General features: G+C 58.1%; 11 protein-coding genes across 11 annotated transcripts; 6 read left to right on the top strand and 5 right to left on the bottom strand.

The window, feature by feature from the left end:
- Positions 1-1,663: 1,663 nt before the first annotated feature.
- Positions 1,664-2,020, top strand: B0I36DRAFT_357123 (uncharacterized protein; the record flags this gene model as incomplete). The annotated part of the gene is made up of 1 exon (XM_046157752.1): positions 1,664-2,020. One exon carries the CDS (start codon positions 1,664-1,666, stop codon positions 2,018-2,020), a length of 357 nt encoding a protein of 118 aa, XP_046017783.1.
- A 179-nt stretch (positions 2,021-2,199) lies between these two features.
- On the bottom strand, positions 2,200-5,145 carry B0I36DRAFT_357122 (extracellular alpha-glucosidase aglu; the record flags this gene model as incomplete). Its single annotated transcript, XM_046157751.1, has 1 exon — positions 2,200-5,145. One exon carries the CDS (start codon positions 5,143-5,145, stop codon positions 2,200-2,202), a length of 2,946 nt encoding a protein of 981 aa, XP_046017782.1.
- Positions 5,146-6,300: 1,155 nt separating this feature from the next.
- On the top strand, positions 6,301-7,176 carry B0I36DRAFT_309164 (uncharacterized protein). The gene has a single exon (XM_046152103.1). It carries the CDS (start codon positions 6,432-6,434, stop codon positions 7,092-7,094), a length of 663 nt encoding a protein of 220 aa, XP_046017781.1. The 5' UTR covers positions 6,301-6,431; the 3' UTR covers positions 7,095-7,176.
- On the bottom strand, positions 7,169-9,771 carry B0I36DRAFT_280005 (peroxisomal copper amine oxidase). Its single transcript, XM_046151463.1, has 2 exons — positions 9,517-9,771; positions 7,169-9,448 (listed from the first exon to the last, which is right to left on the bottom strand). Exons 1-2 carry the CDS (start codon positions 9,629-9,631, stop codon positions 7,374-7,376), a joined length of 2,190 nt encoding a protein of 729 aa, XP_046017780.1. The 5' UTR covers positions 9,632-9,771; the 3' UTR covers positions 7,169-7,373.
- B0I36DRAFT_309160 (uncharacterized protein) lies at positions 9,757-10,092 on the bottom strand. Its single transcript, XM_046152102.1, has one exon. The coding sequence runs from the start codon at positions 10,023-10,025 to the stop codon at positions 9,828-9,830; it is 198 nt and encodes a 65-aa protein (XP_046017779.1). The 5' UTR covers positions 10,026-10,092; the 3' UTR covers positions 9,757-9,827.
- Positions 10,093-10,762: 670 nt separating this feature from the next.
- B0I36DRAFT_309159 (amino acid/polyamine transporter I) lies at positions 10,763-13,229 on the top strand. Its single transcript, XM_046152101.1, has one exon. The coding sequence runs from the start codon at positions 11,225-11,227 to the stop codon at positions 12,872-12,874; it is 1,650 nt and encodes a 549-aa protein (XP_046017778.1). The 5' UTR covers positions 10,763-11,224; the 3' UTR covers positions 12,875-13,229.
- B0I36DRAFT_357118 (acyl-CoA N-acyltransferase) lies at positions 13,122-14,277 on the bottom strand (the record flags this gene model as incomplete). The annotated part of the gene is made up of 3 exons (XM_046157750.1): positions 13,122-13,147; positions 13,335-13,751; positions 13,833-14,277. 3 exons carry the CDS (start codon positions 14,275-14,277, stop codon positions 13,122-13,124), a joined length of 888 nt encoding a protein of 295 aa, XP_046017777.1.
- A 1,135-nt stretch (positions 14,278-15,412) lies between these two features.
- On the top strand, positions 15,413-17,338 carry B0I36DRAFT_390346 (aldehyde dehydrogenase domain-containing protein). The gene is made up of 3 exons (XM_046161388.1): positions 15,413-15,744; positions 15,826-16,194; positions 16,296-17,338. The coding sequence occupies exons 1-3, from the start codon at positions 15,614-15,616 to the stop codon at positions 17,308-17,310; spliced, it is 1,515 nt and encodes a 504-aa protein (XP_046017776.1). The 5' UTR covers positions 15,413-15,613; the 3' UTR covers positions 17,311-17,338.
- Positions 17,339-17,759: 421 nt separating this feature from the next.
- Positions 17,760-20,951, top strand: B0I36DRAFT_378859 (uncharacterized protein; the record flags this gene model as incomplete). Its single annotated transcript, XM_046160738.1, has 2 exons — positions 17,760-18,004; positions 18,066-20,951. Exons 1-2 carry the CDS (start codon positions 17,951-17,953, stop codon positions 20,949-20,951), a joined length of 2,940 nt encoding a protein of 979 aa, XP_046017775.1. The 5' UTR covers positions 17,760-17,950.
- A 141-nt stretch (positions 20,952-21,092) lies between these two features.
- On the bottom strand, positions 21,093-23,458 carry B0I36DRAFT_1514 (uncharacterized protein). Its single transcript, XM_046148519.1, has 3 exons — positions 22,405-23,458; positions 22,232-22,347; positions 21,093-22,168 (listed from the first exon to the last, which is right to left on the bottom strand). Exons 1-3 carry the CDS (start codon positions 23,233-23,235, stop codon positions 21,235-21,237), a joined length of 1,881 nt encoding a protein of 626 aa, XP_046017774.1. The 5' UTR covers positions 23,236-23,458; the 3' UTR covers positions 21,093-21,234.
- A 3,237-nt stretch (positions 23,459-26,695) lies between these two features.
- On the top strand, positions 26,696-27,429 carry B0I36DRAFT_309154 (uncharacterized protein). The gene has a single exon (XM_046152100.1). It carries the CDS (start codon positions 26,723-26,725, stop codon positions 26,942-26,944), a length of 222 nt encoding a protein of 73 aa, XP_046017773.1. The 5' UTR covers positions 26,696-26,722; the 3' UTR covers positions 26,945-27,429.
- The last annotated feature ends 43 nt before the right edge of the window (positions 27,430-27,472 follow it).

Genomic DNA, 27,472 nt, shown 5'->3' with positions numbered 1-27,472 from the left:
TTGGGCTACCTCCCGACTAAAGAGAGGGACATTGGTGCTCCGCAAATATCCATCATGAATGTAACTCATTCTGTCAACCACCGTACGGACACAGCTTCCTATTTCCACGGCTTTGTGTAACATTTGAGATTGAAGCAAGGCTCAATTGCTCGTGCACCTCACCCTGGTTTCATTCGTTCCTCGCATCTCCATCTTCGGCGCTTCCCGTGTTCTCTCCGGCCTCTGCTTATCAGCGCCCTCTCAGGATCCCCAAGGTCAAATCCTCCAGTACCGTAACCGCCTTCCCCCCCTGTGTCCAAAAGATCGACCAACAGCTCATACCGCCCCAGCCCAAGCGCGAGCAAACACGAGCAAGCACGACGTCGGCAGCGCTACATCCTCCCTCGTCACCGTGTTCAAAGCAAATCTGGCACAGCTCTAGCAACCTCGTTCTTGGCCTTCCCTGTAAGGTCGCGCGTCCTCGTCGCCCGGTACGCCTGCCGTTAAGCTTTGAACCTGATAGGTGGGCGGCTTCAGTCGGCGGCCCTTTGGTTGAGAGGCATCGTGGGCCAACCCGGAAGCTGCGCAGCTTGAACTGTGGAGAGTGACAGATGTTCAAGGCACTCGCGGTCGACCCTGAGAAGAAGAAGAAGAAGCAGATGTCTCGCTAGCGGCTAGATAGGTTTTATGCGGGGCCATGTGTAATCGTGTCGGGGTTTGTCGAGGGGTCGAGTAGGCTCCCCCTGCCGTGTATGATGAAGCGGCTTTACAGACAAGGAGTCAATTCCTGGAAAGAGCACTAGTATCCTATCCTCCAGTCCGGGAGCCTGCATCATTTTTCGCTACTCATTAACTCTAATATGTCCACGCTTAGAGTCGGCTCTCGACTATCCCCGAGATTCAATGCTAAACCCCCGGCCGCTCCTGTCTGCCAAGGTATTACTGTTAAGTAACGGCAGGCCCAAAATCCTAGCCACCACAGCGACCACATCGAGAAAGCTGCTCCTCGGGACTCATATCACTTGGCACAGTTAAGCCACCGACCGCACGAGCGGTAATTTGGTCGAGGTTGTGTGATGCGTTGCGGGTCCCCGTAGTCTGGGCACATCGCAGTGTAAGTGCCGCATAGCCGATAATCAACAGCTGCCAAGTTGATCTAATCCATCAAACGAGCCGATGCTGCGGGGGTCATTGAGAGGGGCCACGGCCCGAACCTGCTCAGTGTGGAATGTAACTCAGCCCTTGAACTTGGCGCAGATTATTCGAGAAGTAAGAATGCCATATTGAGACGGGCCAAGGCTTCGATTTTACGGGGAAGTGATTGGGGACCCCGGCCAGGGTCCACTGCGATGAATCGTAGTTGTGTGAGAACAGCCTTGGAGAGCCGCTGCTGCATCCGAGTGAAAAGGACTTCACGATATAATGCCATTCTGGGTACGTACCGTGGAGGAACCAGGTTCACTGAAATTAACATAAAAGGCAGTGTCTGATCCTACCTTCTGTGGTCTTGTCTTCCCTCTATACACGCACTTCTTCAGCCTCCCAGAGTGTTGCCTTGCCCCTTATCGCCCCTCCATCGCCTCAGAGTCTCACAGCCAAGAACAGTCAAGGCAAGCTGCTCGCCTAAGTTACATGAGTAGCCTGATCTTAGTCGCTAACAGAGCAAGTCTATAGTCCCGCCATCATGCGCCCCTCTTCCACCGTAGGCCTTGCCGCTGTAGCCCTTGCTAGTGTCGCCGAAGCGAGACAAATCTTTCAATACATCAACCTGTCGGTCGGCGTCACCTGGGCTACCATCACGACCGCCGATGGCAAGACCCACAACTACGGCTGGTTCCTCGACGGATGCAAGAACACCTTTGACTTCCTCAGAGAGACTTGCATCGACTACGGCAGGGAGCGGGCTCATGTCATCTTCGCCGACGACGGCAGGAAGATCTGCTTCGAGTTGACGAAGAAGGACGGTGGTTCAAACTGCAGTCCGAACAGGTGTGACCACTACGAGTACAGGACGTACACGGAGGTTGGCTGTTCCTGGTAGTCACGTAGTAGGCACTAGAAGGGTGAAGGAAGAGACAGGCTGGTGACTCATGGTTGTGGTTTCGTGTATGGGGGGTTAGTCGAGTGCTGGATCGTTGCCGTTAGATACTGGTCACCAGGCCTTGCAGCAGATATGCAGGTCACAAATACCCTCAATGACATGGTCATCTTGTCCCCAAATTACTGCACCTGCAGGGTGAAGCTGTGGCTCCACGCGCCAGCCTGGAACGCCGGCGCAAGCCCTGTAATGTACAGCGTCCCGTCGGCGACGTGCACGTGGCCGACCTGCTGCTTCTGGTTGCTGCCACCCCCAATGAACTGCAGCGTAACCGAGTCGGCGTCACATGGACCCGAGAAGCCGGCGACCGTGACGTTGGCCAGCGGGACGCCGTCGTTGTAGCTGCCGTGCTCGAGGACGGTGAGCGTGCTGTTGGCATTGCACCACGAGAACACGACCTCCTTGGTCGCCGACGGGTGCAGGCTGACTCCGTCGTCCTCGTACAAGTCGCCGACGGCGGTGGTGGTTCCGTCCTGCGCCGCGGCCACGAGCAGCGACCACGGGTTCTGGCGTGATGTCTTGGTCGTGTTGCCGGCCTTCTGCATGGGGATGATGTAGCCAGCGCGCACGTGGATGGGCTGGTGCTCGAGAGGGGCGTCGAGCGTCTTGTTCTCGCCCGGCGCGACTTGGACCTTTTGCAGCGTGTACCAGTCGTACCAGGCCTGGCCTTGGGCAACACCGGGGAAGACACCACGGACCGTGGTGGCCAGCGGGGCCAGGACAGGCGTGACGAGGATGGCCGGCCCGCTCATAAACTGCGTCTCGACGGCCGCCAGCGAGGGATCGTCGGGGAACTCCCAGGCCAGTGCCCTCAGGACGGTCTCGCCACGCTGGTGGGCGCGGGCGAAGAGCGTGTAAGTGTACGGCAGGAGCGAGTAGCGGACATCCATGATGACGCGCGTCGACGCCGCCGCCGTCGCCCAGCGGTATGCCTCCTGCGCAATGGTGTTGCGGTTGTTGTGGTTGCGGTAGAAGGGGTACCAGGCACTGAGCTGCATCCAGCGCGTGCACAGCTCGAGGTCTGCATTGCCGTTGAAGCCACAGGTCTCGACGCCAAAGTACGGGATCCCGGCGATGGAGAACTGCAGGGCCTGGGCGATGCCGTAGTACATGTCGCCAAAGGCAGAGTTGGTGTCGCCGCCCCAGTGGCCCGCAAAGGCACCGCTGCCGGCAAACGTGCTGCGCGAGACGAAGAAGGGCCGGATGCCGGGCTTGGTGGCAAGGAGGGCGTGGTAGGTGGCATTGCCGCTGAAGTGGCCGTAGAGATTGTGCAGTTCGTACTGCGTGCTGTTGTAGGGACCGTCGTTGGACGTGGCGTTGGGTGTAATGACCTGCTTCACCAACGAGTGGCCGTCCAGCGGCGCATTGATCGCATACGGCGGGAAGTTGAGGTTGCGCACGCCCATGGTCGGCTGGGTGCGGGTGTAGGTCGGCGTGGGAGTAGACGACTGCATTGGGTACATGGCCGACTGCGATGCTAGGGCGGCGCTCGCGGACGCGGCTTCGCTGGCGTTGGTGACGGCAAAGCCCTCGGGGTACATGTAGTCGACGGCCAGGCTGGTGTTGGCATCGCCAGGAAGGGCAAAGGGCACGTGGATGGGATCCTCGGCCATGGCGATACCGGTGCCGCAGCTGTAGGTACAGAAGGACGTGGCGTCGTTGACATCGAGCCAGAAGCCGTCAAAGTCGAGCTTGTCGTGGAACTGCGTGATCTGGTCGGTCCAGAACTGCTGTGCTTGCGGCACATGAGGCTGGAAGTCGGGCCAGACGTTGAAGCCGGTCCACTCGACACCAGTGTAGTACCCATCGTTGCCGTTGCGGATAAAGGCGTCCATGGCCGCACCAGACGTGTAGGGTGGGTATGCCTCGGTCTTGTTGGGGACGTAGATGTTGGGGTCCAAGATCGGGCAGTAGTACTGGCCCCTGGCATGGAGCGCATCGAGGAACTCCTTGCCTTCGGTCAGGTTGTAGCCTGCGCTATCGGTGAAGACACGGTTGAGGTCCAAGTAGTCGAGATCGTTCATGATGGCCTCGACCTGGATGTCTTGGGCGGCATAGAGGTCGAGGACGGCCTGAAGGTTGGTCCAGTTCTGGTAACCCCAGCGTACCTGCATGAAGCCGAGATTCCAGTAAGGAGGGATGTATGGTGTGCTGACGATGCCCGTCTGGTACTGGCTGATGACATCCTTGGGTTTGGGCCCGCTGAGGAAGTAAAAGTCGAAACTGCCGCCAATGGTGCGATAGGTGATATAGTCGGACCGCAACAGCCAGTCTTGTCCGTGGGCGTTGCGACCATAGACACCATGCGAAGTCGAGGTGCCGTTGGCATAACGCGTTTCCAGGTACATGGGATGTGTCGAGTGTGAGTAGGCGCCGCGCACCTGGTCGTTGGTCAGGTTGTACGAGTTCCAGAACGTCTGCGTATAGTTGTTGCCCAGACGGAAGCTGTGCAGATTCTCGGCCAAGCCATAGACGTTGTAGTTGGGCACCATGGACGTCTTGAGCTCCAGAAACTGGTCTTCAAAGACGATGACGTTGCCAGACGTGTCGAAGAGGACATTGTTGTCGCTCTTGCGAATCACCTGGAACTGGAAGCTGGGCGTGTTGCTCCACTGGAACACAAGGTCGCTGTTGCTGCTGCCGGCATCGCAGCTGTTGTCTGGCTGCGGGGTGTAGTCGGGCGACAGGATGTACTGCGTGTAGTTTTTTGCACCCAGGTACTTGGGCACAATGCGCACCGACAGGCGGTTCCTGCTCTGGTACGCAACCACAAGGGTCAAGTTGGGAATGTCGAAGCCGTAGACATTACAGGCTTTACCGGCGAGGGTCAAGTCGACCGTAATGCCGCTGTCGCTCGTCTGCACATTGGACGCCGTGTACCCAGGGCAGACTGTCTGTGCATCCGGCGCAGTCGGGTCCTCGATGTTGGGCGTCACGCTCGGGGCATAGTTGATCGACGACGGCAGGATAGGCGTGGGCGGGAAAGCCGGGGGGTATTGCGGCTCTTGCGCTGCACAGCGTTGGGCCAGCCATGGCAGCGCCAGGAGGATTACGTAGAAGCCCTGCATTCTTGATTACCTTAAGGTAGTTGCTGATTCAACAACCTCTGTTCCGGCAAGAATGGGCTGGTAAGCAAGCGGTCGCTAGGCATGGCATTCCGTGGTCGCTCTTTATATCTCCAGTGCCTTCCGTCCTAGATCGACATTGGGTGCGTTAGCGCGGTGCCGCACAATCGTGGGCATCATCACAAAGTGCTTCATATGGGCCATTGCGACGGGATCAGCCGCTACAAGTCGACACTGCTTTCATGCCTCGGTCCAGTTTTTGATGAGGCGAATGGAATCACTTCAACGAACGCTGTGGACTTGGAGATTAGGGTAGTTTACGTCAGGTGCTTCCCGGTATTAACCTAAACCGAGAATGGATGTCCGGCCGGGCTCCCCCATGGGGATAGCGGGTAGTTACTTATACTTTTAGTGCAGGCGTCGACTGCGGCCGCACCTGCTCAACGTGGGAAAAGACGAGAAAGTAAATAACGGCTAGTAAGGAATCGGGCAGGCGTTGGATGGTGGCGGCTGATCCCGTCGCAATGGCCCAGAGTTTTGGACACGACGTTCGCTCAGCGCGTCAGCGACGGGCGATTTGCATTCCTACCACATTCGGTCTCAAGTGTCATTTCAATCCATTTGCGACTGACAAATATCCCAGATAACGTCCCAATCCAAGTCACTCTCAATCTCCAGCAATGCGTAACAGAATCGTCATTACAAACGTGTGTCTGGTGGATGGTGTAGACGAGCCAAGACATGCCGACGTGCTGATAGAGAATGGGCATTTTGCCGCCTTCCAGCAGCCGGGGACGCTAAGTGAGATCGACGCCGAAGCAGTGTCTGGGGAAGGACTATACCTCATACCTGGACTATGGGAGTCTCATACACACTTGATGATGGGTGTTGACGGGAGCACGGCAGACAAGGTTTCGGGCGTCAAGGATGGGCTTCAGACTTATCTCACCCGTGGCATTACCAGCGTGGTCGACCTCGGCTGTCCCGAGAGTGTGATGACTGAGGTCAGGTCCGAGATCCGCAATGAACAGCACAAGTTTCCTTCGCTCTACTTCAGCGGACCAGTATTCACCGGGGTCAACGGCTGGCCACTCTGCATGACCTGCGATCATACTTCATCGTGGGAGGTCACCCCGTCTAGTCCAGTCGAATCGATGGTCGCGGGGCTCGCTCCCAAGACCGACTTCATCAAAATCATCTATGACGGACTTCCGGGCGGCGCGGACAAGCTTCCCCACGAGGCGCTGTCCCGCGCGGTACGGGCGGCGCATGATCACGGCAAGCGAGTCATGGTGCACGTCCGGTCCAAGAATGACCTCGTGGAAGCTGTTGAGGCGGGAGCAGACTGTATCGAGCACATCTTCCAGCCAGAGACTCCGGAGAGCCTCAGAGAAGCCGAGGACGCGGCCGACCTGATGGCCAAGCACGGAGTTTTTTGGTGCCCGACGCTCACCACCTACGAGCAGATCAGCAGCGCCGGGTCGATCCCATACCTCGAGCGCCTGCTCGAAGACGGCATCATCACAGCTGCCGAGATGACCGCCACACGCGCCAATCCCTTCTATCACCAGGGCTTCCCCCGTGTGTCAGCCGGCGAAGCGCTCGCTCGCCTCGACTACGGCACCAAGACGCTCCGCCTCTTCGCAGACCGCGGTGTCCGGATCGTTGCCGGCAGTGATGTTGCCATCGCGATGTCGAGACCCGGCGCCTTGCTGCGTGAATTGCAGTTATTCGTCCAGGCGGGCCTGGATGCGGCCGCAGTGATCAGGTCAGCCACCGTGAACGCGGCAGATCGGCTGGGACTGCCGACTGAGGGAAGTGACTTTCGTGCCGGCGCCGTTGCGGATGCGATCCTCGTCAACGCAAACCCTCTGGCGTCCATTGACGCCTTGGTGCGTTCGAGGCACATTGTGAAAGTGTTCAAGGCGGGCGTCCCCGTTGATCGAGTTTGATTCTTGCTAAAAGCTCCACAGCACGGGACTCTACAAGTCATTGGGGTCTAGGGAGAGCACAATAGTATCATTTGAAACCGAAGATCTTCACTGAGATCAATCACGACCAGGTGCTGCTAACATGAACAATGAAAACAGCTTAAATCCTCGCATTGTGACAACCGTCTCATCTCTGATTGTAAAACCCAGAATTGTATGCAGACTACAAAGTCCAAAAGTCAAGTCCAGCTGTACACTATATCTCAGATGACGCCCAATGTGGTCTACCGCGATCCACGACTACAATTTCGACCCAATCTTTCCCTTCCCAGAACAGCACGACTTGGCCCCAGCCACAGCCACCGCAAGCTTCTCCCCTTCCTCCTTCTTCTGCTCCTTCCTCGCCGCCGCCGCCGCCGTTGCGTCCGCGTCCGCGTCCGCATTCCTCGAGCTCCGATCGACGCTGACCGTCGACGGCGGGACCCACAGCGCCGGGTTCTTGGTGAAGAAGTTGCTCGCGCGGAGCATGACGCTGACGGGCTCGGCGGGCATGATGGGGAAGTCCTCGGTGCGGGGGAAGTGGGTTAAGCCGAACTGGACAAAGCACACGACGTCGGTGTTGTCGAGGCTCTCGTCGCGCGCGACCCAGTCCTCGAGTGTGGCGTTGTGCGGGTGGCCCAGCCCGCCGCGCGACTGGCACACGTAGTCGCCCGCGGGGAAGAGCTCGTAGTCGCGATAGGGGACGACGAACAGGGCGTGCCGGGCAAAGTGGGCGCGGGCGGCGAGGGTGCTATCGGCGCGGGCGAGCAGGCGCGGGCAGTTGTTGTTGAGGATCTTGTAGGCGACGGGCTTGCCCGAGACCGGGTTGATGCTGGAGGGGTTGGTGATGTCCCAGGAGCGCGACGTCTCGTGGCAGTAGTCGCTGACGGCGGCGCGCGAGGTGAGCAGGGGCGTCTTGCGGCAGTAGAAGCCGTTGCCGTAGGGGTTCTCGGGGTGGCCGGTGGGGAAGTCGGAGGGGACGGCGTCGTTCTGGACGACGGTGTTGTTGGGCCCGTCGATGGCCGGGTCGACGCGCAGGGAGAAGATGTGCTGGTGGTTGTGGGCGTTGACGCGGGGGGCGACCTCGGTGCCGTAGGGGGCGGCCGTCTCGGAGGGGTGCATGCAGTACGTGTTGAGCTGGCCGGTGAGGCGGATCTCGAGCGAGTAGGTGCCGTCGAGGGTGAAGGTGTGGTAGAAGCAGTACTCGTAGTTTGCGGCGGTGATGATCTGGGAGAGGATGAGCTTGCGGTCGCGGGCCGAGACGACGGTGCCGTCGCGGTAGTCGGTGTGCTTGTAGAGCAGGCCGTTGTCCTCCTCGTGGATGCAGACGGCGTTCTTGATGAGGGCCGGGTCGCCGGACGCGGTGGCGACGACGGCGTCGAGGTAGTGGATGGCGCCCTTGCAGTCGCAGCCCAGCTTGAGCGAGTTGGTCATGAGGCCCGTCCCGTACTCGCCCACGTCGAACGCGTGCTTGCGGTGGTGTGGCGGGTTCGGGTCCCCGTACGGCACCACCATCTCGACCACGCTCAGCCGGTTGAACAGCGACCGCTCCCGCCCCTGCTCCGTGTCGTCGACCCGCACGTCGCTCAGCACGATGCCCTCGCGGTAGTTGAACCCCACGTGCATCCGCAGGTTTGCCCACGACAGCTCGTTGCCCTGCATCCGGAACGACACGCCCTGCGGCTGCGTAATGTCGATGGGCTTGAGCCGGTCCACGTACCCTGAGCTGATGAACTCGGGCATGTAGTTGTGGTCCTCGAGCGGCACCATCGTCCGCTCCCCGTTGACCCGCCGGATGTCGACGCTCAGCACCTCCTCCGCCTCCGTGTCAAGCACGACGCTGAAGTCGAGCGGATGTGCGTACTGGTTGTCCCCCGGCGAGGACCGGTAGTACGCCAGGCCCTGCTGCAGGCGCCGCTCAAAGCCCCAGCGGTCGTCAAAGCCAATGGCCCACGCGTCGAGGTACACCCGCGTCATGTCGGTGATGCCGATCTCGCGGCATGCCTCAATGACCTGCGGATCCTCGCGGCACACGCGCTCCGTGACGTCGAGGTCCTCGAGCGTCAGTGTGGGTCCGACGTTGCTAACCGTCTTCCACTGTTCGATCTGGCCGCTCGTCAGGTTGACAACGGCCTCAATCGTCTCGGCTGAGCCGCGGACGAGCACAATCGCAAAGGCACGGCGGTCTGGCGTTGGGCCTCGGCGCTCGCGGAATGCCGCATACTCGGCCTTGCGTGGCTCGCGGAGGGTGATGCAGTTGAACTTGAGCTGCTGCGGGTGTGCGTGCTTGCGCATCAGTTTTGCTGCGAAGGGTATCTCTTCGAGAGAGAGAGAATCTGGCCGGGCGGTGGTTAGTCTTGCTCAGCCGCCAAAGCGGGTGTGATATGCACCAGTGCTCACTCACCAAGGGGGTGGGCAGGTCGCCCTACGGGGGCGGCGACAGCATCATTAGAGGAGGAACCAATGTCCTCGTCCCGAAATATGGTGTAGCCGGGAATGGATAAGGTGTCTGCGATCATGATGGCGGCGGTCAGGACTTAGAGACTGTGCCATGCGAGCGGAGGACAGAAGCTCCCTTGGAGATATTCGAGGGAGGGGAGGAATGAAGAGGGACACAGATAGAGATATCTATCTGTAAGCTTGGTTTGATGTATGCTTGCTTGTGCCGTTGCTGGGCTTGATGGAACAAAGGGAGAGTATTTCTAGGAAGAAGAGCTAAGATGGTGGTCTTATACTCAGCACCAGGACCATTGCAAGACGGCCAGCCCAGCCCAGCTGTGGCAGTCGGAGGATGCAAGTGACTGCACGGCGGCCAAGAAGCGGCAACAGGTCTATCTCGTGCCATGACACCGATAACGCAGCCTCTATTCCCCGGATCGGCCAACTCGTCGACCTTGAGGTTGTTCGTGACATGTTTGCGTCCAGAAGCCCAGACCCCACGCATGGGCCTTCCGCTTTGGGCAAGGCAGATGAATGTCAGGGGGCTTCCCCACATGCAACCTTCCCACCGAGAGGGCGGCTGGCTGCAGCGCCCATGGCTCTAGCCTCAGCCTCTGTCGAGATACCGGACCACCCAGAGGTGCCCAGGTGGTCAAGACGCGGTGGATGTGTCATGGCACGGGAGATAAAAAAGAAACAGGGTTGGTTATCGGCCAACCTGCTGCTCCGTGGCGTCAGCTCAAGCGATCTGCGGCTGTGGAGAGACCCACTAGTTGTAGTGGGGCTGGACAGAGTTACCTATTTGGTCTTAGCACCGTCTTCTTTCCCGTTGACGATGCCGTGCGCAAGCCCACGCAACTGCGCTCCGGACGCTGCCGTTGGAGTAGGAGCCCAAATTATCCAATTTTGAGTTCTACAACGGATGACGAGGCGTCGGGTGGCCCGGCACTAGTCGTATACCTGTGCTACTGTATTGGTGTCCGCCGATGACGGCCCATCCCTTCTTACGCGGCTCTCCTTCCCCCCCGGACGGAGGACGTAGACCGGGGTCTTATCTGCTTGGCTGTGGGGGTGGAGTCGCCCCTCTCCGGCACCTGCAACCTTTGGCGATACCTGGCGCACCTTATCGCCATGTCGGGCCTGCCACAGCTGGGTCGAGATAGGCGTCGGTCGTGATTGCGAGACATTTCTCGCGAGGGCCCAGGCTGAATGATGAGGCAGTCCTGGACAGCTCTGCGCATTCTCGCCATCACAGCATCAATCCTGCCACGTTCCCAGGCTTGGGTCCCTGCTACTATACCGTGACACCCAGGCATTGGCATTGCGCGAATATTCGCCAGCTCAAACAGCGTGTGTAACGAGTGCCATCACATATCACGCAGCCTGCTTGTATATCTATACAGCAGATATCCCACCCCTTCATCTCTTATACTGCCCAGCCCTTCCAGCCTTCATATTCATTCCCCTGGGAAGCCATAACCCACGCTTATACCTCAAACTCTTGAAAAGTCCTCGCCCAACGGCCCTCAAGGCAACGTCACGTTGACACGTCCTTGGCGAATGTCACCTGCCCGCGTCCAGGCTCGCAGCTACCCGCTCGTTTACGCCTGACGTGCCTCCGTTTCCCTGCAGAGAGTAGCCAACGACGAACACAACCATCGCACACCGCAGCCATGGACACCGAAAGTCAGGCTCCAGCCAAGACCGTGGCCAACGCGGCAGCGGCACAGGAGCTACGTGATGCTCAAGATCTAGCAGCACTGGGTCACGATCAGGCCTTGACACGCAAGTTCAGCCTCGTGAGCATGCTCGCGCTCGCATTCTGCGTCTTAGGCACGTGGTCGACTTTTGCCCAGGGACTATCCAGTGGCCTGGAGAATGGCGGCCCGATCAGCATCCTCTGGGGACTCGTGCTGGTCCTTGTTTGCAACATCTGCATTGCAGTTTCCCTCGGCGAGATGTGTAGCAGTATGCCTACCGCGCTAGGCCAAGCTTACTGGGTGTCTCGGCTCCTTGAAGGTCGCCGCGGTGGCCGTCTCCTCTCTTATACCTGTGCCTGGATCAACACCTTTGGCTGGTGGACTCTTACGGCGTCTCAGATCGCATTCATGACCGACTTCATCTTGGGTATGAAGATCCTCTTCGACAACAGCTGGGCTGATGAAGTGACCGGGTGGATGCAATTCCTCGTCTACCTCGCCGTCACAGCTTTGCTTACAGGGGTCAACCTCGTGGCCTGCCGCCGGGATGCCATTCTTCCAATCTTCAACAATTTCGTGGGGGTGTGCTTCGTTGGGCTGTTCTTCGTCTTCATGCTCGCCATGCTCATCTCCGTCGGCACAAAGGACGGTCTAGAGTTCCAGCCCGCCGACTTTGTCTTCGGCGCGTGGCTCAACCAAAGTGGCTGGCCTGATGGTGTCACCTGGTTCACAGGTCTGGTCCAAGCAGCCTACGGCCTGACAGCCTTTGACGCGGCGATCCACCTGGCGGAGGAGATTCCCGACCCACGGACATCTATTCCTCGCGTGCTATGGCTCTCTGTCGTTCTGGGCGCGCTAAGCGGCTGGATATTCATGGTTAGTTGCCTCTTCAGCGTCCAGTCCCTCGACGATGTGCTCGACCCATCGACAGGCCTACCCTTTATGGACCTAGTCGCCCAGTCTGTTGGCCTCGAGGGCGGCGCGGTGCTCCTCGCACTGTTCATATTCAACGGCCTCGGCCAGGGCGTCAGCGTCCTGACCACCGCGTCACGTATGACCTGGGGCTTCGCCCGCGACGGCGGACTGCCGTACAGCGCCTACTTTTCCCACGTCAGCCCGGCCTGGAAGGTGCCCGCGCGAGCCTTGTACCTGCAGGGTGTGCTGATTGGGCTCATCGGGGTGCTATATACCTTTGCCGACACTGTCCTGGAGGCGATTCTCAGCGTGAGCACGATCGCGCTGACGATATCTTACGCCCTGCCGATCCTGGCCTTGACCATCGCGGGCAGGGACAAGCTTCCCCCCGGCGGTACGTTCAAGCTGGGCCCCAAGATCGGGCCGGTGGCGAATTATGTCTCGCTAGTCTACTGCGCGGTCACGACCGTCTTCTTCTTCTTCCCCGGGGCCCCGGATCCTGGGCCGGCGGATATGAACTACGCCATTGCAGTATTTGGGATCATGGTTGTCGTTGCCGGTGTGTTTTGGCTTGTCAGGGGCAGGGTCGAGTTCTTGCAGGTGGATGACCAGGACGCGATTGTAGTTTCGAGGAGCGTAGATGGGGCCAGTCTAGGAAGCGGGCACGGGACTCATGGGCAGGATAATGACAAGGCTCTGGGCAAGTGAGTGAACATTGGCTCGCAGCTGAGAATGATGGGCTTGGTAGCAGGCTATCATTGTTCAGAGTGCTTCTTAGAAAACTGAATTGTAATGTCTCACCCTGTCGAGCTTGGCGGGTTCAGAGAGATTTGGACCTCCTTGGCCTCGCTGGCTTGAGGCACGAAGGATCCAACTATTGCAGCCATCGAAACATATTAATGACGCAAGCAAAAGGGCGCATTGAGTGCGGCTCTGGGCACCCTCTCAGTGTTTTTCACGTGTCTGGCAGAAATCTGTCCGCTGAAACCAGTTTATGAGCAAGACATCCCAAAGCTGCATTGTCCTCTTAACTCCAAACCGCCATATATAGCCTAACTCGGGCCACAAATAAATCGATAGAGGGCCAGCAGAAATAAGAAAGCCGAGACGACCAAGAACATTGCGTGTCTTTCAACTCTTGACTCCCACCTCCTTAATCCAACAATACTATTCCCCAGCTTCTTCTCCATCCAATCTCCATTGACCTCCTCCTCCTCCTCCTCCACCTTCGGCAACACCCAGTCCATACACCAAACCACACACTTCTCCTCCTCGCCCTCGATCTGCACCACCACCTCCCCAAGCTCCTCAAACCCACAATACGCGTACAGACGCTTACCCGCGGGGCTGCTCGCAATGACGCTCGCCGCCCAGCCCCCCTTTTCCCGCGCGGCCCGCGTGCCCCAGCGCACGAGCGCGGTGCCCGCCCCGCGCCGCCGGTAGTCCGGGTGCGTGACCAGCGCCCACAGGTGGTACTGCCGCTCCCAGTGGCGCGAGAAGTAGCGCCTCGCCGCGGCGGTGAACGCGTGCAGGAGGGCGAGCATGTGTACGGTGTTGGCGTCTTTGCGCTCGCCAATGCCCAGGTCTGTAAGGGTGGTGGTCAGCGAATACTCCCGCGAGGGGGGGGGGGAGGGTGGTCCGTGTGTATCATATCGTGAGCACTCACCACCGCGACTGTCCTTTGTCACTGCTACGTCCCATACTGCCACCGCGACGGGGACGTCACGGGTCCCACATTCACCTATTTGTTCTGATGGTGATGATGCTGCTGCTAATTCCGGCAAAGTGGCTACAACGACGGCAAACTTGTCCGTCTGCGCGAGGTAGTCCCCGTACTCCCTGCGCATCCAGTAGTCATAGTCCTCCGGGTACTCGTCGCGGTACGGGTATCGGTAGTCCCACTCCGGGTCGTCGGGGAAGCCCGCCTTGACGATCCGCACAATGTCGTCGAGGTCGGCGGCCGTGGCGGCGCGGAGGCGCAGATCGCTGTTACCATGGCTGGTGGTAGCTGCTGCTGCTGCTGCTGCTGTTGGGGCGGTGGTGGTGGTGGTGGTGGTGGCAGTCTTGCTGACGCCAGCAGCAGCCCAAGCTGGCTTGGTGGCGGCTTGCATGCCTGTGTTGTTCATGTATAGTTCGTACCCCGAGTCAACAGTTCAAGCTTAGGCGGTCTTTTTCCTTTGATCGTTCTGGGTTTGCTTCTCCTCTGTTTGGGCATGGTCTGCTGCTACGCTCAGCCTACAGAGGCCCCCCAGGAGAATCAAGGCATATATCGAGGTACCTACCTACGTAAGCAAGGCTTCCTTGTGCGGTCGGGTCTTCTTATTTCCCAGGTTGTCTTGTCTTAACCAATAGGATACCCTGAATGAAGGAGGGGAAGATAACGGCTGCCAAAGCCAAGCAAAGCCAAGCCCGATGTCTAGCAAGTATGACGGGGTAATACCGGGTCTTTAGCTCCGGTGCTCGTTACAAAATGCACGGTGAGATTGCATCTGCAGCCTCGCGACATTCAACGCTCTTTTCCATTACAGAGTGGTCAAGGTGGGGGGGTATTGAGTACCCACACGTATGTAGTGAGGGAGAAGTATTGCTGTGCAATCGGTCGTGCATCTACACAATCAATTGATCCTGCTCTGACGCAACTGGGACTAAGCAGCTGGTGATCAATAGCAACGGCACGTGATGCTGCATGGACAACAACTCCAGCCTCTCGATCAGCCATGTCGTATCAACCTCGATAGTCAAAATTGGTTCTTCCAGTCACCAGTCACCGCGACTAATCCCAAAAGAGCAACTTTGTCCAGACCCACATCATTCCCCATATCACTACTGTACGTTAAAGTACCCACAGCCACGCAACCCAAAGCATGATAAGCTCACCCTTGCTCCACACGTGGCAGGGGTCCCCTGCACGCCGAAGAGACACATGTCGCGCTATCCTGTTGCGGGCAGTTCTGTCCCGTCCTGTTCACCGGGGTATTCAGAGTTAGCCGATGGTCCAGATAGTGGCTTGGCATCCGTTACGGCGGCATGTGCAGCGTCAGGACGTGTAGTGATGCGGCAGACGGGACTGTCATGCTATATTGGGATAGGCCGGTTGTGGAGAGCAGCCACGGGGACGGGCCACGCCAACTCGTCCGCAACGTCGCCATGCTGAGAATCGACCGGTCTCGGAGAAAGGCCCCAGAACCTACATCCTGTTTGAGCCTGGTCTGATCTCTTCCGGGCCTCTGTGGAATCCGGGGTTCATCGCCAAGACCCATCTGGCCAGGACAGTCCACCACCCCACAATGAGACAAATATTATCCATGGTGAGGGATTAGTTGTACCCGACTAAATATCAAGGACGTGAACTCCTGTGGGCTTTTGTGACGAAAAATTTTCTTGACTTGACACTGTCTAGTAGTCCTGAGCACGCACGAACGTGACAAAGACAAAACTCCCCACAACATGCCGTCAGATTTAATAGTACGCCTCACCGCGCCGAACGGACGACAGTATGATCAGCCGACCGGTTTGTTCATCAACAATGAATGGGTTGCGTCATCGGATGGAGGCAAGATCACAAGCATCAATCCATCGTAAGCTCTAGCATCCTGGAAGCATATGCTCGCTAATAGTGTGGGTTGCAAATCCTTCAACTAATAGACTTCAACTCCAAGAAACGAGCAAGACATCATAGCCGTACACGCCGCCACCACGCAGGACGTCGACCTTGCGGTCCGTGCCGCCCATCAGGCTCTACGACACCCATCATGGGCAAGCCTGGCTGCGAGCGACCGGGGCAAGCTGCTGTACCGGCTGGCGCAGCTCGTCGACGACCACCGCGAAACGCTGGCGACGATCGAGACATGGGACAACGGGAAGCCGTACTCGGCGAGCCTGGGCGAGGACATGGTCGAGGTCTCCGAGACGCTGCGGTACTATGCGGGCTTTGCGGACAAGAACTTTGGCCAGGTGATCGAGACGACGGCGGACAAGTTTGCGTATACCGTGCGCGAGCCTGTCGGGGTTTGTGGGCAGATCATCCCGTAAGTCATCCCAATCGCCTCCATTATATTCACATTGCTACTTCCTCATGGAAGACAATCTCGACTGACAGCGGGCATGATATTCCTACGGACGAAAACAGTTGGAACTACCCCTTGGCGATGGCGGCCTGGAAACTCGGCCCAGCACTGGCCTGCGGCAACACCGTCGTGCTCAAGCCAGCCGAGCAGACGCCGCTGTCGATCCTCTTCTTCGCCAACCTCGTCGCTGAGGCCGGCTTTCCCGCGGGCGTGGTCAACATTGTCAACGGGCTCGGCAGCGTCGCGGGGGCCGCGCTCGCCGAGCACCCGCTCGTGGCCAAGATTGCCTTTACGGGGTCGACGGCGACGGCACGGGCCATCATGCGGTCGGCGAGCGGCACGCTCAAGAACATGACGCTCGAGACGGGCGGCAAGAGCCCGCTGGTCGTCTTTGACGACGCAGACGTCGAGCTCGCGGCCGAGTGGGCGCACGCGGGCATCATGTCGAACCAGGGCCAGATATGCACGGCCACGTCGCGGGTCCTGGTGCAGCGCGGGGTGTACGACGCGTTCCTCGAGGCGTTCAAGGCACGGGTCCGCGACATCTCGAGGGTCGGGGACCCCTTTGACGAGGCGACGTTCCAGGGCCCGCAGGTCACGAGGGCGCAGATGGAACGGGTGCTGGCGTACGTGGACGTGGGCGTGAAGGAAGGGGCGACGCTGGAGATGGGCGGGAGGGAGAGGCTGGTGGTGGGCGGGCAGCAGAAGGGGTTCTATGTGCAGCCGGCTGTGTTTACCAACGTGACGCCGCAGATGCGGGTGTTCCAGGAGGAGGTGTTTGGGCCATTCGTCGTGCTGGCGGCGTTTGAGAGCGAGGACGAGGTGGTCGCGCTGGCCAACGACTCGCAGTACGGGCTGGGCAGCGCGGTCTTCACGAGGGACCTCACCAGAGCCCACCGGGTCGCAAGACGCATCGAGGCGGGCATGGTGTGGATCAACTCGAGCAACGACAGCGACTGGCGGGTGCCGTTTGGGGGGGTCAAGCAGAGCGGGATTGGACGCGAGCTGGGCGAGGCCGGGCTGGCAGCATACTCGACGATCAAGGCGATACACGTCAACATGCGGTCCAAGCTGTAGGTTTAATGAATATCACACCAAACGTGGATCTGATCTCCACAACCCCAATCTGTATCTCTCGTTGATGTTGTCGTTGTTCCTGATCCACTTGTCCTCCGGTAGCCGGGGCCGGCCGGTGGGGACCGGGTGGGACTGCCTGATCGGGTAGCAGGGGAGCCGCCGTCCTCCGATAATGCAGCAGCCACACGACGCTCTCCCCCTCAGCACTCTGACTCGGCCCGGTCTCGTGGGCCACTGGCAGCCCCAACCTCGACACTAGCGCTGTCCTCTTCCGTCCAGCTCCGGGGTGATGTGGTGGGTGTGGTGTGGGTTGGGTGTGGTGTAGTGCGCCGTTGGACCCCCACCCCGGGGTCCTGCCTGCCCCTTGGTTGTCTTTTTCTTTCTGGCTCTTCGCTCCTTCTCCCACAGTGGACACCTCCTTGTCGTTGTCACCCAGACTACGCCCAGTACACGTTCACCACACTGTCCTAGTATTGAGAAACCGCGTCACTTTCAACAGCCCGGACCTCGATGGCTGGATCTGCCACCGATACCTGCCCGATGCCCAGACCTGCTGCCCTGTCCTCCATGCTCGACGAACCCCAGGACCGCGGTTAGGCTCTTCGTCCCCTCACGCTATCGTACTCAACCACATAGCTGCATGACCCGCCACTCAAAGACCCGGTCGGGATGCCGGGTCTGCAAGGGCAAACGTGTACGTTGCTTCCCAGCTTTGGGCGTGATACACGTCTACTAACGCTCAAGCCATTTGCCAGCTCAAATGTGACGAGACAAAGCCGTCCTGCCTCAACTGCGTCCGTCGCGGCATTCAATGCCCCGGATACCAAATCACCCTGCGATGGTCAGCCAAGCACCAGCACAGTGGACCACCCTCTTGTGCTGTCGATGCTGCAGCTGCTCGTTCTTACACTACCAGGAAGCAGACCCCCAAGTCGGGCTCAGCAATGCCTGCGACGGTCGCAGGAACTGAGGAGGGGTGGCAAGCCACAGCTATTCCAGACCATGACAGCTTACACGCACCTTCTGGATATGCTTCTGGCGATACTCTCCTTGCTGCCAGAAATGGTCGTCCACTTCTTCCTCCCTCCTGGACCCTAGATACAGAAAGTCCTGCTATGCTGTCGGACTTGCCAGTGACGTCCCCGCGAACATCGGAGGACACCAGTCAAAGCGTTATGTCCATCAATTGTTCACTACACGATCTGGGCATAATTGCTTTTCACGATGATCAGCCATCCTTCTCTAGCGACCAAACTGTCCCTGATGTGCATGGTATTCCGAGTGCGACATCACATTCCAATACGTTCGAAGACTGCAAATACTTGGACACCTCCGCGAATCCCCGGAACACACAACTGCATTTTGTTGATGAGATTGTCTTGGTAACACCACACTCAATCGAGAAACCGGCTGGGCACTGTTACAAGACCCCTAGTATTCCTGCCACTCTTTTTGATCCCTCAACCATGCTCGTGGAGTTCTGGTTTCACTCCGTCTGCTCAGGTTGGGCAGCATACGACTCACCTTCGAATCCCTTTCGGCGGCTCTGTGCGTCCCTTTGGTCATGTTCCGCACCGGTATTCTATTCGATGCAGACCATGGCGGCTGCCTCGATCCAGCAGCGTCATCACGAGCAGCATTGGCCCCGGCATTGGCCGGAGCAGATTCGACAAGTTGTGCTCGCGGCACCGAAATCATCGACGCAGGCTCTCATCCAGGAGATCAGCGCCCTGTTCCCGAGCCACGGAGACAATCCTGGCAATATCACGTCGAATGGAAAGCTCGTCTTACCCTCAGGCCTGCTGGTTTCGCTCTTCTGCATGAGTTCTTCGCTGAGCTGGATCGACTCACACCAACTTGGGACGCAGTATCTCCGCCATGCGCGAGTTATCCTAGAGCTTTTTGATCTTAAAGTTGAATGTCTTTCTCACGAGGACATAGAATTGCTCGAGTTCTTCAAGGGCTGTCTCATTTATGAGCAGATGCTGCGCAGTATCGTCAGTGACGACGCAAACGACGTTTGCTCGCTGACCACACAACTCGAGCCCGGAGCTTCCCTCAACATAGTACACGGTCCCGACGTTCAGCACCCGTATGCCATTGACGACGAGGCGCGCCACGCAACGTCTCTGCAGCATCCTTCCCCTCCCCGATTAGCGCTCCACGCCTGGACAGGAATCCCCAGCATGATATCGTGGCTCTTTGGAAAGGTCATGGTGCTGTGCCGCCGCTCCCGAGCATTGTGGCGAGGGAGTGCGCGCGTCGACTTCAAGCTCATGCACAACGCGATGGCTCAATTTGAGCAAGCGAAAGAGCTCGAAGAGAGGCTGCTGACCATTGACGTATGGTCCATCATCGATAGTGAAGATGAGGGAGACGTTGCCGGTGCTGCGCAACCGAACCGTGATTGCCACAACAGCGGGCCGTCGCTGTTTTCTCTTCTCGGTTCAGAACTTGGCACATACTCTGAAGCATCTCCCGCTGGAACGACCACCACAACTTCTTCCTCTCCCTCCTCCTCCTCTCTCAGCCATCAACCCCAGACACGACAACACATCATCCTTGCAGCAGAAGCTTATCGCTTGTGCTCGCTGTTGCAGCTGCACCAGACGTTCCCGGATCTTGTCGCCCAGCGAATGCCCCAGTATGTCTGCCATCGTAGTGGCGCCGTGCCGGATGAGGCCTGGTTGCAACCCTTGGCATTACACATCACAGGCATCCTCGAGAGCATCCCTGCGTCTTCAGGCATGCGCTGTTTACAGCCACTGTTGTGCATATGCGCTGCGAGCGGGCTTCGTCTGTCACAGCCGTCTTCGTCGGCCACATCCGAGACTGCAGATGCTTCTGAGATGGCCACGGATGTCGGAGAGACGAACTCCTGGGAGTCTTGTGGCAGAGACAGAGGCTGCAGTAGCAACAAGAGTAGTCGCGAAGACACGACACATGAACCGATTTACAATCTCACGGCTCCGCCATTGCCCCTGGCCACAACATATTATTGGGAGGGCTTCCTTCCTTCGGCGTCTTTGTTCCAGTCACCATCCGGAAGCTTCGACGGCATTAGCGACAGTGACGGCAGCAGCAGCATTCACAGCAGCCCGCCAAGCGCTTTCACGACAGATACCGCAGTGCCCTATGTCACATCTCCCTCCCGCGACATGCCATCAGCTTCACCGATGTACTACGGCTCTTCTTCACCACCCAGTGACAGTCAGAGTCCAGCCTCCCCCTCTTCCTCGCCCTCGTACATCACCGCCTATCCCTTTTCTCCGTCTTTCAGCGCTGCCGCCAGCACCAACGTCGGTGCCACGCCGCCGCCGCCTGACCAGCCGAGAAACGTCCAAGACGCTCGCGTGTTCCTCAGGCAGCGCATCCGCGAACTCCAGCAGGTCCTGCCAGAGAAACCGCTCGTCGTGGCAGGCGATCTGCTCGAGGAGATGTGGTCTGCGATGGATGTGTACAGGGATGACAGCCTCGCCGAGGGCAGCAATGGCAACGATGATGACGGCGGCGTTGGGCATGCTCGCTCCGGCGGGGCCAGCACCGGCAGTGCTGGAGGAGCCAGAGGAGGCCGAGGATGGGGAGGGCCGCACTGGCTGGATCTTATGAGCATGAGCCGCTTTCAGAGTGTGTTTGGATGAAGGATCATGGTTTTCAGCTATTCCAATTCTTTGAAACTGTTGACTGTCTGTCCCACGGTATGCGTGGTTTCATCCTTTTTCAATTTCCTTCTCCGTAGTCCGCCTTGTCCGGTTTCATTAATGGAAAATACACTCAGACAGTGTGAGAATATTGTGGAACAGTACATGATTGAGTCATCCATATCCTTGTCAGTTGTAGGCACAAATCTTCAGCCAAATGTCAGCATAAGCTGATCCTTCGAGATTATATGCTGACTAATGCTATATACGAGCCTTCTGCCGGTCATGACAAGCTATACTCCAACTTGAACACACCCAGCATGAACCTCATCAGACCTCTTTCATCCCCCCCTTCTTGTGCCATCGGATGGCTCGGGTCGAGCACGACCCGGAGGTCCAGGCACTTGCAGACCTCGAGTTCGTAGTCGGACACCAGGCCCGGGTCAACAGCAGCGACTGGGCCCAGGACTTCTTGCAGCAGGTCTTTGTAAATGGACTGCTTGCCCATCAGCTCCATCTCCACCTTGCCTTCTGAGCCTGCGCGGGTGACTTCAGAGTTACGCTGCAGGATGTGGCCGGCTAGACAGAGCCAGAGCAGCACTGGGCGATGGGCCTCTAGGGAGGCTCCGTGGCTGTCACGGATGGTGGGGTCGACTAGAAAGTTGAACGGGTCCTGGTCCAAATGGCTGGACTGTTGTGAGCGCAGGTAGGACAGGACAGCGGCAAGGTGGAGATGGAGCAGCTCAAATAGGCTGCCCTCGTCGTTGGCTAGGTCGAACGCCGGATTTTGGAGGTAGACCAGCACGATGATCCGTATTGCACACTTTATGGATGTTATGTACTGCTGGAATGAGATCATGATGCTGTGCTCTCTGGGCGGAAGCGTGCTGCTGCTGCCATCCAAGAACCGCAGAGGCCCCCCGGTGGACAGGAGCTTGTAGCCGAGGTTATAGTAATGTTCAAGCGCGGCTTCCGAATCGAACGCAAATGTGTCCTTCGTGGCCGTGGATAAGGTCAAACACTTGTTGAGTGCAGCGACATCGGCGATCGTCGTGATTAGGTCGGTCTCGAGACCTATAGAGCTCAAATGCCGTACTAGGCGGCCCGTTACTGCGTCATGGTCGAACACGTGGTTGGGGTATCTGAGAGGAACGTGACGCCGTATGAAAGGGATGTATGGGCTGGTCGCTGCGGCCACAGCGCCACAAAAGTCGGCTCTTGAGAGGCAAACAGTTAATTCCTGAACGATCTAGTAGTATAATTCTGTCGAGAAGACTTACTTTCTTATCGTCGAGATAGTATGCATGTCCAGTTCATGCTGTGCACCACCCAGGTTCAACAGGTGCAAAAGACCCTTCATATGCACGTCCCAGTGGTCCCATTTCCTCGCATAACTCTATGCAACAAGTTTTAGTATTGCGTGCGCTTCCGGGCAATGCCAAGTGTCACTTACTGCAAGGATTGCAAGGGTGGCCACAGCATGGACAGTCTTACTCCGACTTTCGCTGGCTTGTTCTCCCTTATTGAGTCTCCGGTTGATTATGGAGCACAGTTGCAAGGTCAGTGTGTCAAGATATGGGCTAGACCTGTTGCCTGAGCAGACAGCGTCGTACAAAGTACCAAGTGTGATGCCACAGTGAATGGCAGTGGGATCCTGGGCCGCACAGATAAAGTTCTCGGGTGACAACGAGGGACTCGCGCCGTCTATGCTTGCGAGCGGGTTGCTATGATTGGGCGGGAAAGCATGGCACATGAAGAGCAGTTTTCTGTAAGATCCGTGGAGAGTCTGCGGCTGCTTGTACTTTGCCCAAGCCGGCAAGGGAGCAGGGTAATGCTCCGTGTCTGGATTTGACGACCGATCCGTTGATGTGTCCGAGGCATCGTCTGCTGATGAGAAAGATCCGCGTGACGAGAGTCGAGACGACGCAGACGAGACAGAGCTCGGTGAGTGGAGTCGGCTACATTGCGAACGTCGCTTTGGTGTACTTGACCTGGTGCTGGAAGTGCAGGCTGGCGCCTGGCTCTTTGGCCTGGAATTTCTCTCCTTACGTAATCGAGCCGTATGTTTCTTCTCGTCCTCCTCATTTGTGATGAATATGAGGGGTGCCTTGGGGAGGGGAAGCGACACGGGCGCAGCCTTCTTGCTCTGTTTGCTTGGGGCTGGAGTATGTTGTGCGCTGGTGTTGACAAAGGCGAGGCCGTGGTGCTTCTGCTTTGTGACCTGGAAACCTCTTCTCGTGGCCACCATGTGCCCGTCGAAGACTGTGGCATTGAAGTGGTCCATGTTGAACAGAGTGTCGACTCAGAGGAGAATGCGAACGAGGTCGGGCCCAAAGGAAAAGTTGCAGAATGAAAGCGGTCCGCTGTCGACAGATGCTGCTGACGAAAGGGGAAGAGGAGACGGGTAATTGATATGTATGGTAAAGCCTACTGCAGCAAGCCGTAACTAGATGAACACCCCGTCTGGATAGGAGACAGGGCGAACTGGGGTGGAGCGAGTCCGAGCCGGCTTGGGCTCAGGGTGACGGGGGAACCCTGGCAGGCGGGTCAGCACAGTATACTCCATCGCAACGGATGCTTCCGAGGCGTAGACAGACAGCTCATGCATCGGCCATGGTTGTATTGGGTACAGAGGTAGGACGAGAGATGACCTCGCTGCCGCTGCTCCTGCCGCTTGCCGCCAGCGCTTGGAACCTCTGAGGTGTGCGTTGCGTTGTCTCTGGCTATCCTCGGGGACATTTCATCCTTCCAGTTCCAGTCTCGAGCCAGTGGCATGACGGCATGAGGACGAGGAACGGCCAGCGTTGGGGGCTGTGGTTTTGTGGGCGGCAAAGGGGCGTGCGCAGTGGACCACAGCCCATGCAGCGCTGGGTCATAGGGCTGGCAGGGAAGTATGCAAAGTCGATGGAGGTCTCAAGTTGACTAATTATGCGACGTAGTAGTGGTGGAAGGAGGAGAAGCAGCAGCAGAGAGCCTGGTGCTGCATGGAACCAGCCAGGGTCCCAGGCGGGGGGCCGGTCACGTAACCGAATACTGTTGCGGCGGAGCATCTGCCCAGATCGACGAGGCCACCACTTGGGCCAGGTAGAGCACCATCTCGAGATGACAAAGCACTTGCGGCCAGGGCTCCAGTTTAAAGTTGCGGGGCCCCTGTCCTGCAGCCTGGTCAGGCCCTTCTTTCCCCAAGAGGCAGTCTTTCCCATTTGGGCGGGTTCACGATCTGGCAGGCGCGGAGCATGCGGCCAAAGTGACCGCTGGGTCGCCCGCTCGGACTGGGGGGTCCACACCCACGCTGCAGGCTGCCTAAGGCACGCTAGAGTGGTAGTCCAGTACTGTACCCAAGGGCCTCCCTCCCAAAATAGCCTCCTCCACCACACACCCACAACCTTGGACGCCGCAAACGCTCTCAACCCTCGATTCAATTTCACCTGCCCCCGGTGGCCCCTGGCCGCGGCCCCTCGTTCCTCTGCCTATCAGCTGCCCAGACATGTGGAATCACACCACGGAGCAGCACTGGTCCGGCTCCTACCGGCGCGACTCCTCCACGACTTCGTCCGAGTTCGTCCACCCTTCATCGTGGCATCGTGCCAGGCCAATGACGCACAGCCCCGTCGTCCCGACACTGGCCTCGGAGTGCCGTTGCAACGGTTCCCGCTGCATTCCAGAAACCCCCTCGCATCCCGCCTCGTGCCATTGTCTCCTTGGTCTCCATCGGCCTGCTCTTGCCCTCGATCCCGCCGGCACGGTCGCCCGATCATTTGCAAAAGTTCATCTCCCGTCCTGCACTTGACTTCCTGCGTGCCTACCTTGCTTGCCCGCCCCACCTGCCTGTCTGCGGACTTGGCCCCGGCGCGCCGGAAGGCTGTTGCTGCAAAGGTTGGCCTGCTGGCAGAGAAGCTGGGGCTTAGCGGATACTTCCCAAGCCTGCAACGTCCTAGCCAATCAGGAGCAAAAGTTTCCGACGGCGTGGTGAGTGTCCTGCTTCCTCGCGGCCAGAGTTGACCGGCCTCTCAAAGCGCATCCTGCATTCATGCAACTTAGCACGTGCAACAGCAGGCAGCGACTTTCTGGCCCGGCCCCCGAGGTCTTTCGGCCGGGAGCCCGACATCCGTGGGACAGCCTTGTGGCCAAGGCCTTTGTACAAGGAGGACACACGTCCAGCCGATTCACTGGGCTCCCAGACTGCAGACCAACGAAGCCCCTGGGATTGTCTCCGCATCGGGAGCCACCTGATCTTCGTCAAAGGATCAGAAAGGTCGGCTATCTAGGCCAATCACAAATCTCTCACTCCCCAGACTACCACCAGCAACATTGTCCTCAACAGCTACGGCAGCAGCGGAAACAACGACGTCGATAAGGAAGAGAAGATTTCGAGCTGGCCCGAGCCATCTCATCAACAATAGGGTCACGGCTGGTTGCCAGTCCTGACCATACCCGTACCACCAGTCGGCAGGAAGCGTACCTCTTTGACACAATCCAGATGCTGCTACCCTCCTGACATGCTTCCGCGACTGCATAAACAATTTAAGGTGCTGAGCAGATGAACCAGGCGTCCCACACCTTCAAGCTGCAATCCAACCAAGTAGGACGCCATAACAGAATCCCTGGACTTGGCCCTCTGCGAAAGGAAGGATTCAGCCCTGCCATTCGGAGCGTTTTCGGGTGCTTCTGTCCAAGCTTGTGGGCGCAGTGGCAGGCAGTGGCTCCTGACTTGCCCAATAGCCAACCACATCGCAACCTGTACGTGTCTATACCAAGACCCGCCATTCGGTAGGTCGAGCAAGGGGCCCAGCCCAGCCTAGCGGGTCTGTTCTCTTGGAACCACGCCCGGTGGTGCCGGAAGTGCTTTCGCGCGCGCGCAATTGCCCAGAAGCAGACAGGTCTCCCGCCGAAGTGACCCTGGTCGCGCAGCATGTGGGGGTGTCGTTTCAGTGGCCGTCAGTAATAATCCTCGCCGGACCTTTCCAGTCTTTGTCATCCCTGACTGAGGCTAGCCCGATTGCGATCATCCATAATATAAGGTGCCAACTCAAACTTTTGCAGGCCGTTGATTCCTCTTCGCGCAACCCATCACGATGAGGGCTTATCAACAAGCGATGCGGTCTTCCGGAGGCTGTATAGCATCCTTACGTCGTTAGGCTTGCAGTGTTCTGTCTTGCACCATGGGATGCCAACTCCGTCAACCAAGTGAGGATGATTCGTTGTGCCTTTGCCATCTGGGAAAATGCCAAGCTCGGAGCTCCGCGGTGATCCGCAGCACTGGCTTAGCATGGCCTGGAACCGTGCAAGGTCGATGACGGCCCTTTGCTATGGGATCTGGAGGCATCTTCGTTCCAATCCCGCGATCGATGTGCAACTTTTAGCGCGCTTCCCGGGACCCCCTGGCCGTGTGGCAATATTCAGAAGGAGTAGAGGGCCACGGGCGTGGGGTGACATTTGTGGCTCTAAAAATACACCGCGCCATGGCGTGGTTAATCTTAACCGTGGTCGATGTGCAGATAATGTGCGGGACACAGCAAGTGTTGTTGTGGCTCACCCCATGAAACCAGCGAGCAGGTGGAAAGGGTTGACCCTTCGTCAGATAATTCAGCTGCCTGGAGCATATGGAATACTGGCAAGCGGCTAGACCCGGCATGGGGGAAGCCAGAGTCGCCTCTGGTGCTACCTGCAATGTAGCGATGGTTCATGCGTAGAACGCCGGCGAACCTTTTGCTATCCGGCGTTCGTAGCACGACGGTGAGGAGACCACGTTGGATGCCGTTAGGCACGCCATGAGTTGCGGAAGCCGCGGTTGGGTATTGCTGGTCAGATGGCAAATCAGCGTTCATCTGCCTCGGCCTACATACCCACAGGATGTCCCCGCTGGACGGAGAGTCGATCGGAATTGTTGGTCGGATCATGCCTCACGGGTCGGTGAGTCTTTGGAGTGTCTTCTTGCTGCCCTTAAGCAAGATGCCATAGCGGCAAGGTCGACCATGAAAGATGATGGCTGATGTATCTCTTCGCCTTTCTCCCTGTCTCGTCCCTGGCGATACGGTGGCATCATGTCGAGTGCAAGAGATGAGTTTGAGGGTCTTGTGCTTTGTAACGACGAGTCTCCACAACTCCATCTCCATTGATTGTGCTCCGAAGTCCTAACCCTAATCTGCAGAATGGTCTTGAACACCGGCAGGTTTGTTTGTTCTCTGCTTGACGAGGTGACTGCCTGAGGAAATGATTAGGGGGATGCCTCCCCTGGTTGAAATCCTGGGTCCAACAACTCCTGCCATCATGCACCCGACGGAGCTAGCGCCACGGAATCAGCCCGCCCTTCAAATGTATCCTGCTCTCATGATCATGCTATTGTTCTCCGTCCACTGATGAGCGCCGAGATCTTTCTGTTATCTGCAGGGTTATGGTTCCTCCGTCTTCCTGGGCATGGTAGGAGTTATATAGGCCATTTAACCGCGTCTGGTGGATGGACTGGGTGCATCGGAGCCGAAACTCGTTGCTGGTCCAGATAGTTCCAGAGCATGGAATAT

The sequence above is a fragment of the Microdochium trichocladiopsis genome, assembly GCF_020744255.1.
Source record: "Microdochium trichocladiopsis strain MPI-CAGE-CH-0230 chromosome Unknown B0I36scaffold_1, whole genome shotgun sequence".
Lineage (NCBI taxonomy): Eukaryota > Fungi > Ascomycota > Sordariomycetes > Xylariales > Microdochiaceae > Microdochium > Microdochium trichocladiopsis.
The sequence above is the reverse complement of the archived record's forward strand: the minus strand, read 5'-3'. Positions and strand labels throughout refer to the sequence as shown.

Bases quoted from the DNA above. Each gene is read 5' to 3' on its own strand.
- B0I36DRAFT_1514 (XM_046148519.1), bottom strand. From the start codon at position 23,235: ATGGACCACTTCAATGCCACAGTCTTCGACGGGCACATGGTGGCCACG. The intron at 22,348-22,404 runs GTAAGTGACACT...CTTGTTGCATAG, and splicing joins CCACCCTTGCAATCCTTGCA to AGTTATGCGAGGAAATGGGA. The intron at 22,169-22,231 runs GTAAGTCTTCTC...TTGCCTCTCAAG, and splicing joins ACTATCTCGACGATAAGAAA to AGCCGACTTTTGTGGCGCTG.
- B0I36DRAFT_280005 (XM_046151463.1), bottom strand. From the start codon at position 9,631: ATGATCGCAGACACCTTATCCATTCCCGGCTACACCATATTTCGGGAC. The intron at 9,449-9,516 runs GTGAGTGAGCAC...CCGCCCGGCCAG, and splicing joins GCGACCTGCCCACCCCCTTG to ATTCTCTCTCTCTCGAAGAG.
- B0I36DRAFT_309160 (XM_046152102.1), bottom strand. From the start codon at position 10,025: ATGTCACGAACAACCTCAAGGTCGACGAGTTGGCCGATCCGGGGAATA.
- B0I36DRAFT_309154 (XM_046152100.1), top strand. From the start codon at position 26,723: ATGAGTTGCGGAAGCCGCGGTTGGGTATTGCTGGTCAGATGGCAAATC.
- B0I36DRAFT_309159 (XM_046152101.1), top strand. From the start codon at position 11,225: ATGGACACCGAAAGTCAGGCTCCAGCCAAGACCGTGGCCAACGCGGCA.
- B0I36DRAFT_390346 (XM_046161388.1), top strand. From the start codon at position 15,614: ATGCCGTCAGATTTAATAGTACGCCTCACCGCGCCGAACGGACGACAG. The intron at 15,745-15,825 runs GTAAGCTCTAGC...TTCAACTCCAAG, and splicing joins ATCACAAGCATCAATCCATC to AAACGAGCAAGACATCATAG. The intron at 16,195-16,295 runs GTAAGTCATCCC...GGACGAAAACAG, and splicing joins GTTTGTGGGCAGATCATCCC to TTGGAACTACCCCTTGGCGA.
- B0I36DRAFT_309164 (XM_046152103.1), top strand. From the start codon at position 6,432: ATGGTGCACGTCCGGTCCAAGAATGACCTCGTGGAAGCTGTTGAGGCG.